This window comes from Hemitrygon akajei, chromosome 10 (assembly GCF_048418815.1).
Source record: "Hemitrygon akajei chromosome 10, sHemAka1.3, whole genome shotgun sequence".
Lineage (NCBI taxonomy): Eukaryota > Metazoa > Chordata > Chondrichthyes > Myliobatiformes > Dasyatidae > Hemitrygon > Hemitrygon akajei.
This window is the reverse complement of record NC_133133.1, coordinates 140,054,503-140,071,616: the sequence shown is the minus strand read 5'-3', so window position 1 is coordinate 140,071,616 and position 17,114 is coordinate 140,054,503. Positions and strand designations below refer to the sequence as shown.

General features: G+C 40.2%; 1 protein-coding gene across 13 annotated transcripts in view; it reads right to left on the bottom strand.

Annotated features, from left to right (window-relative positions):
• The window catches only part of cadps2 (Ca++-dependent secretion activator 2), a 669,949-nt gene that overhangs the window by 508,416 nt on the left and 144,419 nt on the right, over positions 1-17,114 (bottom strand). For all 13 annotated transcript variants that reach the window (XM_073059126.1, XM_073059121.1, XM_073059123.1 and 10 more), the window contains exon 2: positions 2,688-2,801. In XM_073059126.1, the coding sequence (XP_072915227.1) occupies positions 2,688-2,801 (114 nt within the window). The remainder of the gene's footprint in view (positions 1-2,687; positions 2,802-17,114) is intronic.

The window sequence follows — 17,114 nt, the reverse complement described above, 5'->3', positions numbered from 1 at the left end:
ATTTAGAATGGAGATGAGGAAATTCTTTAGCCAGAGGGTGGTGAATTCTGTGGAACTCATTGCTATAGACAGCTGTGGAAGCCAGGTCATTGGTTGTATTTAAAGTGGAGGTTGATAGGTTCTGGATTAATCAGGGCATGAAGGAATATAGGGAGAAGGTAGGAGAATGGGCGGAAAATAAATCAGCCACGATGAAATGGTGAAGCAGTCTCAAAGGGCTGAATGGCCTAATTCTGCTCCTATGTCTTTATGGTCTTAAAATTCTGGAGGAACTCAGCAGGTCAGACAGCATTAGTCAACATTTCAGGGCAAGACCCTTCGTCGGGCCTGGAAAGGATGGGGAAGAAGCCCAATGTTAAGTCCTATATTTTAGCTCTAAAAATGGTAGAATAAATCACCTCCTAAATAGTGAAGTTTTTTTTAAAATTAGTGGTTGTTCACACAGATGTAAAGACCCAAATACAGCATTTATTAAACCATTACAGACAGAAACAGAAAATAATCAAATATGCTGGTTAAACATGTGGCAGAGCAAACTACATTCACTGAGCTCCATTAACTTCAATGAAACCCAATTTCAGAATAGGATTCAGTATGCATATGTTGCTGCAGTGCACTCTTAGCCAATATAAGGACCTATTTCTACCCTCTGCAGTTCTGTTTTATGCTTGATAAGTACCAGTTCTGTTAATTATATCCACCTTCATGTATTCATTAACCAGTCATTTTCTAATCCACTTTAATAAGATTCACTACCTATAATCTTGCGCTGAAATCCATCTGATGATACTTACAAATTTCCCCGAAGCAACACTAACTGACTTTAAATTGCATTTACAATTTTTGGAAGAAATCAGTCATGTAATTGTCCAAACTTTTTAAGTGTTGAGTTGCCCACATTTTCCCTTCTCTCCAGTAAAAACACTGAAGGCCCTGTCATTGTGAAAACCATTGGAGAAACCAGCCCCAAAATGTTCAACGAGGCTTGACACAGTACAGGGTATTCCAAATGCAAATCCCCTTTGAAGCAGCATCTGCCAGCAGAATTAGCTGTCAAAACACTTGATATTTCATGAATATCTCTAACATTCCCAAATATTAAAGACCTATTAATAATGCTAATTTAAAAAATAAATATTTTAAAACCTTTAAAATAGGAAGACAGAATTAAATTCATTTCATTAAATCAAAAAAGATAAATTAGCTAAGGCTCTTCCCTCTTGCAGTCATTTTCCAATCAGGTGAATTCCTTCACTTCACTGTGCTTGTACCCGATCAAATCCATAGCAGGTCCAGGTAGCAGATCCCTCAGTTTAATTCTGGGTTCCATTGAAAGCACAATCAGAAAATAAGTGTTCAGTTCTGTAGAAATTCAAATTTTGCATCCGCATACTCAAATCCCAAACTTCCATCCAATCACGGATGCAAATAGTTGCATTTCCAAGGAGGACATTCCTTGGATAATATTTCTGTGGAAGATCTGGGCCAACTTGCTATTAAAGTGAATTTACAGAAGCAAAGTAGGACTTTGCAATTAATACTGTGATTACTGTCGTTCCATTTTAATATTGTGATATTGTCATTCAATCAACAGTAAATTCACACAGTCAGGAATGAGTTTGGTCAATATTATTTCTAGGTCATAGTGGAAATGCGACACTACCTTGGGTTATGTGGTTTAGCTAGGGTAAATGGGTCATAATTTCCATCACAGATTTGTGTAAGGAAACCACAATATGAAATGTATAATTTTTTTAAAAAAGCAAACTTTTAAGAAAGTACTAAAACTTAATATTTATGTTGAAATGCACAGATGAATTGCTTGAAAATTATAACAAATCAAATATGAAATCAAAAACAATAAGGATGAATACAAAAGATTCTGCAGATGCTGAAGGAACACAGCAGGTCAGGTAGCATCTATGGAAAACAGCCAGCGCTTGACATTTTAGGCTGAGAACCTTCGTCAGGAATGGAAAGGAAGGAGAAAGATGCCAGAATAAAGTGGGGAAAGGGGAAAGAGGACAAGCTAGGTGGTAATGTAGGGCCAGATGGGTGGGGGAAGGGGGATAAAGTATAAAGCTGGGAGGTTATAATTGGAAAAAGCAAAAGGCTATAGAAGGAATCAGATAGGAGAGAAGAGAGGACCATAGGAGAAAGGAAAGCAGGAGGGGCACCAGCGGGAGGAGATATGCAGGTGAGGAGAAGAGATAATAGGCCAGCTTGGGGAAAAGAATAAGAGGAAAGGGGAAGGGTGAAAAAATTACCAGAAGGAGAAATCGATGTTCATGCCATCGGGTTGGAGGCTACCCAGACAGGATGTGAGGTGTTGCTCATCCAACTTGAGAGTGGCTTTATCGTGGCAGAAGAGGAAGTCATGGATTGACATGTCAGAACAGAAAAGAGGATAGGATTTAAAACAGTTAGTCGCTGGGAAATTCCAGATGGAATTTTGCCTTTTTACAGATGGAACAGAAGTGCTTGACAAAGCAGTCGCCCCCTTTACTTCAGGTTTCTCCAGTGTAGAGGGGACTGCAATCAGGAGCGCCGGATACAGTAGATGACCCCAACAGATTCATAGGTGAAGTGTTACCTCATCTGTAAGAACTCTTCTGAGGACCTGAATGGCTTCATGAGAGAGGAGAGAAAGTGACCAAAGAGTCAATTTGAGAGGTTTTTCCACATACCTCATAATAGCTTTGAATTGCATTCCAAAATGCTTCATCTGCAATAATCTGTGTTTCTCCATTCAGGAAAGCCTGAAATCGTTCCTTAACTGTCTGGAGCTGTTGCTTGTTCATCTGCAAAAGAGAAGTGAAAGTTCTTGATTCCATCAAGGAAAAATATTTTTGATCTGAAATAATGTCAAATTAATTATTAGGAATCTTATATATAAAATTACATTATGTAATGGAGATCTGAGTGAATGTAAAAATGACTCTCGTATGCCCAGTAACACAGAAATTTTAAAAAGTGTTGGACTTGAAATATAATCACCCAACTCGAAAGGTTCTGTGTATTTGAAAATTGGGTTAAGCTTGAATACAACATTTTTTCAAATACATGCCACAGCAGTCATCAGGGGATTTATCTCTCATTTTGTTGGTTATAAGGCCACAAGGCCATAAGATATAGGAGCAGAATTAGGCCATTTGGCCCATTTCATCGTGGCTGATCTATTTTTCCTCTCAGCCCTAATCTCCTGCCTTCTCCCCATATCCCTTCATGCCCTAAGCAATCAAGAAGCTATTGCAGTGACTTGGAAATCGGATCATATCTAAGTATAGATCGTTGGAAGAACGAAATTTATGGCTGTATTCCACTTGAAAAAATCACTTACAATTTAAGAGATAAATATGAAACATTTTTGAAAATTTGGCGCCCTTATTTACAAAAGACAGGATTAAATATATAGGTGCTCCGAAGATGAAATAATTGGTTACTTGGGGAAAGAAATAAATGCATACACTAAAGTTATTACGAACTCCGTGGAGCGTGTGGGGACCCTCCAATATCCAGGCATTCCTTTTTTTTTCTCTTTCTTTTTTTTAATAGGGATGTTAGGGGGGAGGGGTTAAGGGGAGGGGGGGCTGGGTAACATTTTTTTTCTCTCATACACATTTATTCTGTAACTATTTGAAAACAATAAAAAAAGTTAAAAAAAAAGAATCTATCACCCTTTTGCCTTAAATACATAAAGACTTGGCCTCCACAGCTGCCTGAAGCAATGAATTCCAGAGATTCGCCACTCTCTGGCTAAAGAAATTCCTCCTCATCTCCATTCTAAAAGGACGCCCCTCTATCCTGAGGACGTGTCCTCTTGTCTTAGACTTTCCCACCATAGGAAACATCCTTTTCACATCCACTCTATCAAAGCCTTTCAACATTCAATAGGTTTCAATTATATCACCCCCTCATTCTTCTGAAGGCTAGTGAATACAGGCCTAGAGCCATAAAGCACTCTTCATATGACAAGCCGTTCAATCCTGGAATCATTTTCGTGAACCTTTTTTGAACCTTCTGCAATGTCAGCACATCCTTTCTGAAATAGGGGACCTGAAACTGCTTCGCCAGTGCTTCACAAGGCCTCAAAATTCCATCATTGCTTTTATATTCTAGTCTTCTTGAAATGAATGCTAACATCAGATTTGCCTTTCTCACCACCAACTCAACCTGTAAAAAAAAACACATTAGGGAATCCTGCACAAGGACTCCCAAGTCCCTTTGTATCTCAGACTTACGGATTTTTTTCTCCATTTCAAAAGTACTCCATCCTTTTGTTTCTTCTACCAAAGTGCACGACCATCCAGTTCTTAACACTGTAATTCCCTTTACTGTAATGTAATACTGATCTACCCAACTTTAGAACTCCTCAGATTTCAGGGTGAACTCAACCATATTATGCTCACTTACCCCTAAGGGTGCTTTTATCTTAAGCTCTCATCAATTCCAGTTCATTGCAGAACACCCAATCCAGAATAGCTAATCTCATGGCTCAACCATGAGCTACTCCAAAATGCCATCTCATAGGCATTCTAGAAGATCCCCCTCTTGATATCCAGCACCCACCTGATTTTCTCCAATCTACCTGCATATTGAAATACCCCAAGACTATTGTTAGAATAGTAACAAAGGTTATGTTTTTCTTCCACGCTCAATCGCCCGAGCTTAAAACAGCAATCTGTACAGAGGTTTACACCTTCACTGATCTAAAGAACTGAATGTTCTTGGCCATTCACTGAGCAACCATGTTTTACTAATCTCTGTCACATTTGATACCCTTTGACTTAAAAGAACCAGCATTCAAGCTGCCCATCCTGAAATAGGTGACCTCAAATCATTTCAAATGCATCCTCATATTCATGAGTTAATTTCCACATGGAGGTTAGGGTCATGATTACTCTTATGTGGAGTCTGCACATTCTGCACATAGTTATATGTTCCTAGTGACTGCTTCAGTTTTCTGGAAGCCTAAAATATATGTGGGTTGGTAGATTCATTTGACACTGTACACTAACCTCAGTATGTGGAGTTGGTAATATCTGGAGGTCAAGTTGATGGGATCAGGGGGAGAATACATTTGGATTAACATAAATAGATGCTTGACAGTTGGCATAGACTCAGTGGACTGAGAGCTATTTTCCTGTTCTGTAGAACTCTATGACTCAAGGAGAGAAAACATTGCCTAATTTTCCAAAAGCCCACAACGTGGATATGGACTTTTGTCCAGACTTCAGGCTTGCAACACCAGCAAGGTGTGCCTGGCTTTAGCCCTAGAGGAGCTTCATGGTCCCCAAGCACTAAGAACAATTCCTCTGTGGGCACAATCCTTCACCGGTCTGTTCAAGAGTGCTGAGCAGCTTCTGCGAACTCTCAAGTACTGCCTGCACCAATTGTATCCACTGAGCTTCTTGCTAAGTGCAAGAGCGAGCAACACATCAAAAGGAACCATGTCAGTTTTAGCATGGCATCGCGCAAGGAAAATTAGCTATGTAATTCAGCGAATTCATAACAGCAGGTAGATCTGGTCCAAGGAGATCATGCAGTTTTATGGTGAACTACAATGCTATCTTAATTCCAAAAAAAAATCAGCATGGAACAGTAGCCACACCTTGGTCTTTCTTTCCTAAAAGTCATCCCTTCTGTTCATCACTCATGACAAGTATTTTGCAAGCACGCCATCTCAGTTACGTCTTCACATTCTTCACACTTGATCAGCTATGACTAACTACATGAACTTCCTCTCTGAATTTCCATTACATCACTATCTTGCTAATTTCAAAAGGCTCAACGTATCACCCTTTAACCCATGAACCTTAACTTTTTGACCCTGAAATTTATCTTTTTCATTAATTCCACATTGTTTACTCTCTCCAATCTTTGAAATGCTTTGAAATATCACTCTCTATTAAAAGCCCAGAAAGAACCAGGAAGATGGGGGCGGGGTGGGGGAGGGGGGGATGTGGAAGAAGGGAAAGTTGTAGCAAAGGAACAAATTTATTTCTTCACATATACATTTTGTTGGTCAACAAACAAAAGACCTACGGTCAACAATTTAGGAATTACTTCTTCCTGTTCACTCTCAGATTTCTGAACGGTACATGAATTCATGAACACCATCTCATTATTCCTGTTGATGCACTATTTGCTTTATAAGTTATAGTTATTTTTATGATTCTGCATTGTTTTATAAATAAATTTTATTAGGAACTTAACTCTGATACTAATGATTGTGTTTTCAGTATCATTGATTATGTTAAAATATCATTAGAACCAGAGTATCAGACTAACTAAAATATTTTGAAAGGCCTAAAATAGTTAGAGATAGTTAAACAAATCAGTAGGAGAATTAGAGATGCCCAAGAGATGTAGTCATAATAGAGTGACATGCATGGACATACAGTATGTGCCCCCACGTTAATACAGTCTTCCCAATCAGGAGCCCTAGCTGAATCAAAAAATCACAATCTGCTGAAGGCTAGATTGCTGGTGCTTAAGTACAAAGAGGATCACGTCTTGCATCCAGATGACAATTTCATGTGCAAAATGGCAATTCCAGACTAAACTTGAATCCCACAGGGATGCTTGACAACTGTTAAATGCTTAAATGCCATCAACTCCTCTAGCAACATAAAGGGCAATGAGGTGTCACTCTCAGATGAGCTCAATACCTTTAACAATCACTTTGACTGACAGAACATGGAGATGCCTTCACAAACTCATGCACCCCCAATGACCCTTTAATCTCAGTCTCTGAGGCCAAAGTGAGAGCATCCTTCAGGAGGGTAAATCTACAAAAAGCATCTGGTCTAGACAAAGTAACTGCCTATGTATTGAAGACCTGTGCTAATAAACTGGCTGGTGTGTTTAATGTCATCTTCAATCTCTCACTTTGGCAGTTTCAGCTACCCACCTACTTCATGCAAGTTTCAATCATACCAGTACCCAAGAAGAACATGGTAACCTACCTCAGTGATTATCATCCAGTTGCACCTACACCCACTGTGATGAAGTGCTTCAAAACGATGGTCTTAAAGAATAGTAACACCTGGCTGAAGAGTGGTTTGGATCTGCTCCAATTTGACTACCATCACAACAGATCAACAGTAAATTCCATTTCATTGCTGTTTCTGGATTTCAGTTTGGTATTCAAAACTTTGTTCCACAGACCTTGGCGAACAAAGTCCTACTCCTCAGTCTGTTATGAGGATTTAACACTCAATAACAATAATCCTTTAGGCATAGATAGAATCTGTATTTACTGACAAGTACTTCTATCGGCTCATTTCACAGGCATGTGAACTTACATAACTGAGTATCTGTGTGCACACCCACTCTGTTTCCCTGATCCTTCATGGACAGTTAAAGAAGAAAAAAAAGGTAATACCCATGAACAGTAGCCTTTGCCGGCCAGGCATTCTTTTTGAACCCAATGTACCCTTCATGTTTCTGAAATGGGGGTCATCCAATTCCGCAATGTTTGGTCACCACAGAGTTGTTGCTGCCTGTACTCCCAAAATCCTCCAGACTTATTCTTTTCCCTATCAGATCAATTTATGATGTTTCAATTTCATTGGTTCAAGGTCATCTGACTGACTAATGTCAGTTTTTCATTGGATGTGCCCCAAGGCTGCAAGCAGTATTGCTTCATGGCTCTTCCTTCAGCCTTGTGATCTAGGTAATGATTTTAGTTCTCTCCAACCCTGACTGGTTTAAACCAGACTAATCAGGATAGCCAAACACTAGGTCCAGATGACCAAATACAGGATGTCCCTTCTGCACACCTGCCATTTTACATAATAGATAGCTTCTTATCAGAGAGTGGTCTCAGGTTTAGCAGAACATTAGCAGAGATTTCTTGTGTCCCTGTTCAACTGCTCTGATTAAGTTATCTCAGAGCAAGAACAGGTTCACCAAACAGTTCACAAAATGGTGGCTGCAAGGACAGTCTCACAAAATGGCCACATCCTTTACTGCAATGACATGGCAAGAACAAAGACTTTCGTTTTGACAGTTTCCACTGCCCTTGCCTCACCCCTGATCACTGACTTATAGACGTTTTTGTCCAGCTGGTCTAAATACACTCCTGTGCAAACGGGTGTAAAGACTTCCCAAACAACAGACCTCAGATAGTGAGAATGCACCACTGCTCCTCCTTACACATCATCCTCAGAATAGGACCCTCCACTGGCTGTATTGCTCACAAATGACTGCACAGCCAAACACCTGAGCAATCACATTGTCAACTTTGACGATGATACAACAGTGGTGGGGCTCACCACCAACAATAATAAGATAGCCTACAGAGAGGAGTAGGAAGAGCTCGAGTTCTGGTGCCAGGCAAATAACCTCTTCCTCAATGTCCACAGAGCAAAGGCAATTATCAGCATCAAGAGAAATGCACCACTCACACCTGTTTAGAATGGTGGCAGAACAGTAGAAGCTGCAAAATCCTGGGAGTGCACATCTCTAACAAGCTCTCATGGTCCCAGAATGATTCCAGTAAGATGGCAATGCGCTCAGATGCAGCGGCCTTTTTTAAACATCTACTTTAATATAATCGCAGGACACTGCTGAACATCAAGGGCTGCAGATTTACCCCATCAGTTCATCGGTGGAGGAGCTGGACTTTGTACGGATTGTGGTGCTAACTTTTACAGAGAGGTGGAGTCAGTGTATGAAGGCAGTATGCAGTCTAACAGCAAGGAATTCTCTTAATTGTTTTTCTTGTGATCATAGGACCCTGTTAGACATTGACAATGTGGAAGGCAGCAAGTCCACCCGCCAATGACACACAGTTTATACAGAAAGGAGCCAGTAACACCATGAAGGATCCCACCCATTCTGCTCATTTGACTGTTTGTCCCACTCCTACCAGGGTGAAGGCCATGTACCATTCACACGAAGACCACCAGACTCAAAAGCAGTTTCTTTCCCAAGCAGCAAGGGTAATCAACACCTCCACCCATTAACCCACCCTTCGACAACCCCAAACATCATCATGTTATCACTTCCTGTCACACACCTTATATACTAATACTCCTATGCCTAACATCATTTTAGGGACAAAAAAATGTATATAGGTTATCTTATGTATTTATATTTAGTGTTTCTTCTATTAAGAATCAGGATCAGAATCAAGTTTATTATCACCAGCATGTGACATGAAATTTGTTAACTTAGCAGCAGCAGTTCAATGCAATACATAATATAGAAGAGAAAAAATAAATAAAATAAAAATCATAATAAGTAAATCAATTACAGGATACATATATTGAATAGATTTTTAAAAGTGCAAAAAACAGAAATACTGTATATTAAAAAAGTGAGCTAATGTCCAAGGGTTCAATGTCCAATTAGGAATCGGATGGCAGAGGGGAAGAAGCTGTTCCTAAATCACTGAGTGTGTGCCTTCAGGCTTCTGTACCTCCTACCTGATGGTAACAATGAGAAAAGGACATGCCCTGGGTGCTGGGGGTCCTTAATAATGGATGCTGTCTTTCTGAGACACTGCTCGCTGAAGATATCCTCGGTACTTTGCAGGCTAGTACCTGACTAGATTTACAACCATCTGCAGCTTCTTTCGGTACTATTATATAGCCCTCCCCCCACCCCCAACACAGTGATGCAGCCTGTCAGAACGCTCTCCACGGCACATCTATAGAAGTTTTTGAGTGTATTTGTTCACATGCCAAATCTCTCTTAAAACTCCTAATAAAGTATAGCTGCTGTCTTACTTTCTTTATAACTACATCGATATGTTGGGACCAGGTTAGATCCTCAGAGATCTTGACACCCAGAAACTTGAAACTGCTCACCCTCTCCACTTCTGATATCTCTATGAGGATTGGTATGTGTTCCTTCGTCTTACCCTTCCTGAAGTTCACAATCAGCTCTTTCATCTTACTGACATTGACTGCCAGGTTGTTGCTGTGACACCACTCCACTAGTTGGCATATCTCACTCCTGTATGCCCTCTCATCACCACCTGAGATCCTACCAACAATGGTTGTAACGTCAGCAAATTTATAGATGGTATTTGAGCTATGCCTAGCCATACAGTCATGGGTATAGAGAGAGTAGAGCAGTGGGCTAAGCACACACCTCTGAGGTTTTAGCAGTTTTGATCATCGGCGAGGAGGAGATGTTATCACCAATCCGCACAGATTGTGGTCTTCCGGTTAGGAAGTTGAGGATCCAATTGCAGAGGGAGGTACAGAGGACCAGGTTCTACAACTTCTCAATCAGGATTGTGGGAATGATAGTGTTAAATGCTGAGCTGTAGTCAATGAACAGCATCCTGATGTAGGTGTTTGTGTCGTCCGGGTGGTCTAAAACCGTGTGGAGAACAATTGAGATTGCATCTATCATTGACTTATTGTGACGAAAGGCAAATTGCAATGGGTAAAGGCCCTTGCTGAGGCAGGAGTTCAGACTAGTTAGTCATGACTAACCTCTTAAAGCATTTCATCGTTGTCGAGGTGAGTGCTACCAGGCCATAGTCATTAAGCAGCTCACATTATTATGATTGTGCTTTTTTATGTTTTTATATGCTGCATGGGAGCCAGAGTAACAATCATTTTATTTTCCTTTACAATTGTGCACTGTAAAATACATTGAACAATCTGGAATCTCTTCACTTAGCTTTGGAACACCTTGGCAATGAAGATGCATACATTAGGGTGTTCGTCATTGACAATACCTCAGCATTCAACACTATCATCCCCTCAAAACTCAGTGAGCTTCAAGACCTGGGCCTCAATACTACCCTGTGCAAATGAATTATCTTATTTCCTCACCTGCAGAGCCCAGTTAGTATGGATTGGCAACAATATTTCATTCTTACTCACCACCATTTATACCATCATCTGAATCGATAAATAAAAGCAGTCCCAACACTGACCCCTGTGGGAAAACAACTAGCTACTGTCAGCCAATCAGACAAGGATCCTTTTATTTCCACTCACTGCCTCCTACCAATCAGCCAATGCTCGAACCATGTTAGTAACTTTCCTGTAATACCTTGAGATCTTAACTTGGTAAGCAGCCTCATGAGGGGTACCTTGTCAAAGGCCTTCTGAAAGTCTACATATGCAACATCCACTGCATCCACTTTATCTATCCTACTTGCAATCTCCTCAAAGAATTCCAACAGGTTCATCAGGCTAGAATTTCCCTTAAGGGAAACTATGCTGACTTTATCCTATCTTGTCCTGTGTCACCAAGTACTCTATAACCTCACCCTTACCAATGGACTCCAACACCTTCCCAACCACTGACTGCTGGTCTATAATTTAATTTCTGCTGCCTTCCTCCTTTCTTAAAGATAGGAGTGACATTTGAAATTTTCTTTTGAAAGATCATTGCTAATGCCTCTACAATCTCTAATGCTACCTCTTTCAGAACCCTAAGGTACATTTCCTCTGGTCCGGGTGACTTATGTACCTTTAGGTCTTTCAGCTTTTTGAGCACCTTCTCCCTTGTAATAGTAACTATATTCATTTCTCTCCCTTCAACACCCAGCACACTGCCAGTGTCTTCCACAGTGAGGACTGATGCCAAATACTCATTTCATTCATCTGCCATCTCCTTGTCCCCCTTATTATTTCTCTGGCCTCATTTTGTAGCAGTTCTACATGCATGCTCATCACATGTTTAAGTGCCATCACAAAGACAGCATGACAGCATCTCTACTTACTTACAAATCTGTGTGGATTTGCCATGTCTCCAAAATCTTTTACAAACTTCTATAGATGCACAGTGGAGAACACTCTAATTGGTTGCATCACAGACTGCTTTGGACCCAACAATGCCCAAGAATGGAAAAGGATGTAGAAAGTGATGGATTGAGCCCAGTCCATCACCGGCAAAACCTCCCCTGCCATTAAGTACATTTACATGAAAATGTACCACAAGAAAACAGTATCTATCATTAAGGACACCCACTATCCAGGCCATGCCCTCGTCTTGCTTCTAATATCAGGAAGAGAAATAGGAGCCACAGGTCCAACAAAAGATTCAGGTACAGTTACTACATTACAACTATCAGGATCCTGAACTGATGTGGATTCTTTCAATCATCACTATTTTGAACTGATTTTACAATCTACAGACTTAATTTTGACAGCTCTTTACACCTCACATTCTAGATCTTATTTTTATTTGCACCATTTGTCTTCTTTTTGAACCTTGGTTGTTTGTCAGTCTTCCTTTATGTATGAAACACCACTACTTATGTGTTCCTCTCCAGATCATATTCCATCATAACTTGAAAAAAATACCAGTATTTCCTTATTATTGTTGATATAAATTATGATTTCCTACTCAACAGTATAATTGGAGTACCTTCACCAGAAAGACCGAAGCAGCTTTGAGTAGAGGCTCACTGGCTACCTTCCAAAGGGCAGTCAGGGATGGACAATAAATGTTAGGCTTGCCAAGAAAGTAGCAGCTGCAGAAGTGAGTGTGGAAGCAATTTTATTCACCACAAAGCCAGCTGGTTATCTAGTTCACAATTTTAACTGCAGTTCAATCTGCAATTTGGCAGCCATATCCATAGGATGACAGAAGAAAAAAATCTAGCTCTTAAATTTATTGAAGGATATGTCATAAATTTAGTGGCATTTAGCTTTTCTCATGCTTTTAGTACCTACGCAATGGAACAAGACCAGAATAAATAATGTGATAGTTCACTAGCTATGAATCTAATCTCACATATAGAACCAATGCAATTTTGTCATTTAAGAAACAGTACTCCAAAATAAATGGTGATGTCAGGAAGTTAATCTGTACCCAGCTACAAAAGGTTTCTGAATCTTGGATTAACATTTCAACTGTAAGACCCTAAGTTATAGGAGCATAATTCGGCCATTTCATCATGATTGGCCCATTTCCCTCTCAGCCCCAAACTCCCACCTTCTCCCCATATCTCTATGTGCCCTGATTATTCAACAATCTATCAAACTCTGCCTCAAATATACCCAATGGCTTGGCCTCCACAGTCACCTCTCACATTTTCGACCTCTCACTGCTATGGGTGGAAGTTCCCACTTGCTTCAAAAAGGTAACAATTATACCAGTGCTTAAGAAGAATACCGCCTTAATGACTATCACCCGGTAGCACTCACATCTACAGTGATGGAAATGCTTTGAGAGGTTGGTTATGACTAGAATGAGCTCCTGCCTCAGCAAGGACCTGGACCCATTGCAATTTGCCTATCGCCACAATAGGTCAACAGCAGATGCAATCTCAATGGCTCTCCACACGGCTTTAGATCACCGGGACAACACAAACACCTACGTCAGGATGCTGTTCATCGACTATGGCTCAGCATTTAACACCATCATTCCCACAATCCTGACTGAGAAGTTGCAAACCTGGGCCTCTGTACCTCCCTCTGCAATTGGATACTCTACCTCCTAACTGGAAGACCACAATCTGTGCAGATTGGTGATAGCATCTCCTCCTCACTGACAATCAACACTGGCGCTCCTCAGAGGTGTGTGCTTAGCCCACTGCTCTACTCTCTCTATACCCACGACTGTGTGGCTAGGCATAGCTCAAATACCATCTATAAATTTGCTGACGATACAACCATTGTTGGTAGAATCTCAGGTGGTGATGAGAGGGTGCACAGGAGTGAGATATGCCAACTAGTGGAGCGGTGCCACAGCAACAACCTGGCACTGAACATCAGTAAAATGGAAGAGCTGATTAGACAATAGACAGTAGGTGCAGGAGCAGGCCATTCAGCCCTTCTAGCCAGCACCGCCATTCACTGTGATCATGGCTGATCATACACAATCAGTACCCTGTTCCTGCCCTCTCCCCATATCCCTTGACCCCGCTATCTATAAGAGCTCTATCTAGCTCTTTCTTGAAAGCATCCAGAGACTTGGCCTCCACTGCCTTCTAGGGCAGACCATTCAACACATCCACCATTCTCTGGGTGAAAAAGTTTTTCCGCATCTCTGTTCTAAATGGCCTACCCCTTATTCCTAAACTGTGGCCTCTAGTTCTGGACTCACCCATCAGCGGGAACATGCTTCCTGCCTCCAGCGTGTCCAATCCCTTAATAATCTTATATGTTTCAATCAGATCCCCTCTCATCCTTCTAAATTCCAGTGTATACAAGCCCAGTCGCTCCAATCTTTCAACATATGACAGTCCCGCCATTCCGGGAATTAACCTTGTGAACCTACACTGCACTCCCTCAATAGCAAGAATGTCCTTCCTCAAATTTGGAGACCAAAACTGCACACAATACTCCAGGTGGAGTCTCACCAGGGCCCTGTACAGCTGCAGAAGGAAACTGTACAGAAGCTGTAGACTTCAGGAAGGGTAAGACGAAGGACCACATACCAATCCTTATAGAGGGATCAGAAGTGGAGAGAGTGAGCAGCTTCAAGTTCCTGGGTGTCAAGATCTCTGAGGATTTAACCTGGTCCCAACATATTGATGCAGTTATATAGAAGGCAAGACAGCAGCTATACTTTATTAGGGGTTTGAAGAGATTTGGTATGTCAACAAATACACTCAAAAACTTCTATAGATGTACCGTGCATCACTGTCTGGTATGGGGGGGGGGGGGCACTAGACTATAAGGACTGCACAGGACCATAAGAAACTGCAGAGGATTGTAAGTTTAGTCAGCTCCAACTTGGGTACTAGCCTACGATATACACAGGATATCTTCAAGGAGTGGTGTCTCAGAAAGGCAGCATCCATTATTAAGGACCTGCAGCACCCACAGCATGCCTTTTTCTCGCTGTTGCCATCAGGTAGAAGGTACAGAAGCCTGAAGGCACACAGACAGCGATTCAGGAACATCTTCCCCTCTGCCATCTAATTCCTAAATGGACACTACCTCACCTTTTTGAAAAAAATAAATTATTTTTGCTTTTTTGCACAATTATTAATCTATTTAATATACTGTAATTGATTTATTTATTAATTATTATTTTATTTTGTGTTTCTTTTCTTCTATATTATGTATTGCTTCGTACTGCTGCTGCTAATTTAACAAATTCCACATCACACGCCGGTAATAATAAGCCTGATTCTGATTCCGATTATGGCATCGAATTCCACAGACTCTCCACTCTCTAGCTATATGGTTTGCAAATAAAGTTAAATACAGAATTATTTGATATTGATATGTAGAACCTATTCCCATTGCTAAAATGCCAAATGAGTGAAGAAGTTTTTAATTTAAAATTATTCTCTTTGTTGAAGTTTATCAGTGACTGCATCTTAAAAAATCTTTAAATGCAACATTCACTGAAATATTGATCTTGTATTGCATTAAGTTATCTTAAGATTCAGTTATGATTAAAATCAAACTCTACTTCAAGCTACAGAAAAAGTGCATTACTGGATCAACCTCTGGGTAGGCAATGACGAACTTTTTCCTGAATCACCAGTCACACTTCATTGCCACATAAACCATGAAGAGCAGCACAAGTTCTTCATTTTGCTGATTCCATTATGTGTTAATTGAATTGAATTTCAGTTTATTGTCATTTAGAAACCACAAATGCAATGCAGTTAAAAAATGAGACAATGTTCCTCCAGAATGATATCACAAAAGCACATGACAAAACAGACTACACTGAATTAAGGTAATTAAGTCAGAAAAAAATGAAATTTTCATCTTAATATCTCTCAGGTAGTAGGATTTATTAAAGAATAAAACCTGAGACATTTTGTAGATGAATAGCTTACTTCTAAATTTTTACCCAAGAGCAATTTTTATTGTATCATAGTTGCTCATTATTCAAAGTGGTGCAGCATTTCAGTATCATTGCTAGCACTGGAGCTCCCGGAAAGTACGTCAAACTGAAAGTGGTCTGGAATGAAGCAATGGGTACTTTTCTGTTTGTAGTGGTAACAGGATGCAAACCAACACCAACAAATAAAAACACGCATTATAGTTTAAAGAAAGAAGGTTGGTCCCATCTCCATCCTCCAGACCAACAAATTAGGTATTCTGAGGAGTTTCAGATAATTTCAGAATACTAGATGTGACAATGCAGCAAGAGGGGAAACACTTAAGTGCTGCTAATGCCATAGCCCACAGGAAGCAACAGATTTGAGGTCACAAGGCTGGGCAAGGACAAGTGGCTCAAGAGTTGAAGCATCAGGAGATATCAGGGCAAGTGGGCTAAAGGACTTCACAAGTCGGGATTTCAAACTAAATAGGGAAGAGTTGAGATGCTGGTCTAGAAGTTTGCAAAATCTAATTAGTGAGAAAGGAAAGCTGTGATTCCTGACAGTGAAGTAGGAACCAGAGTGGGAGAACTATCTGGATCCTTGCTCATATTGCTCTAATGTGCATTGTATTATGATACCCTTCCCAATTCCTGGCGCAGACAAGATTTTTAAGATTTTAGACAAGAATTAATATTATCTTCAATACAAAGGCTATAAATGAGTAATAAGAATAAGAAAATTATCAAAGAATGGAAATCAAAAATCCACATCGATAAAACTTAGAATTTCACACAATGAGGCTTTGAAAAAAATGAGTGTGTGATTCAAGCTTCAAACCAGCTACAAGTAGCATGATTGAGAAACTGAAGTTTGGCTTAAACAATAAGGATAATGTTATATATGCTGGAATAAAGGATAATGTTATATATGCTGGAATAAACACCTAGCTGGGAGGATCTTAATACTTTCCCACTGATTGACAAATGATTTTTGTAAACTCTATAATTTTTAAGTTAACCATTTTTTTAAAAAGCAGAATGATACAAGTTTCCACAACTGTAAAGACAACTTTTCTTTATATTCAGTCAATTAGCTGAAAAAAGGCAAAATGTCATTGATTTTTTTTCATAATTCTGTGTATTTTATTCAGCTTTGTGTTACACTAGATGCTGCTAATCGACTAAGCAGTGACACTACACTACCCCACAGTGCACCTAATAAAGGAACAAATGTTTAGGTCAGTTGTGGGTGCCAGCCTTGTAGGTTGCTTTGTCTGTATGACGACAGAGAAAAATATGGAAGCATTTTGTAGGCTGGGTGGCATCTGTGAAAGGAGAAACAGCTATTGTTAGACAAAAGGTCCAGACTTAAAAGTGTAACCTTAGGACCCAGCGGAATCCTA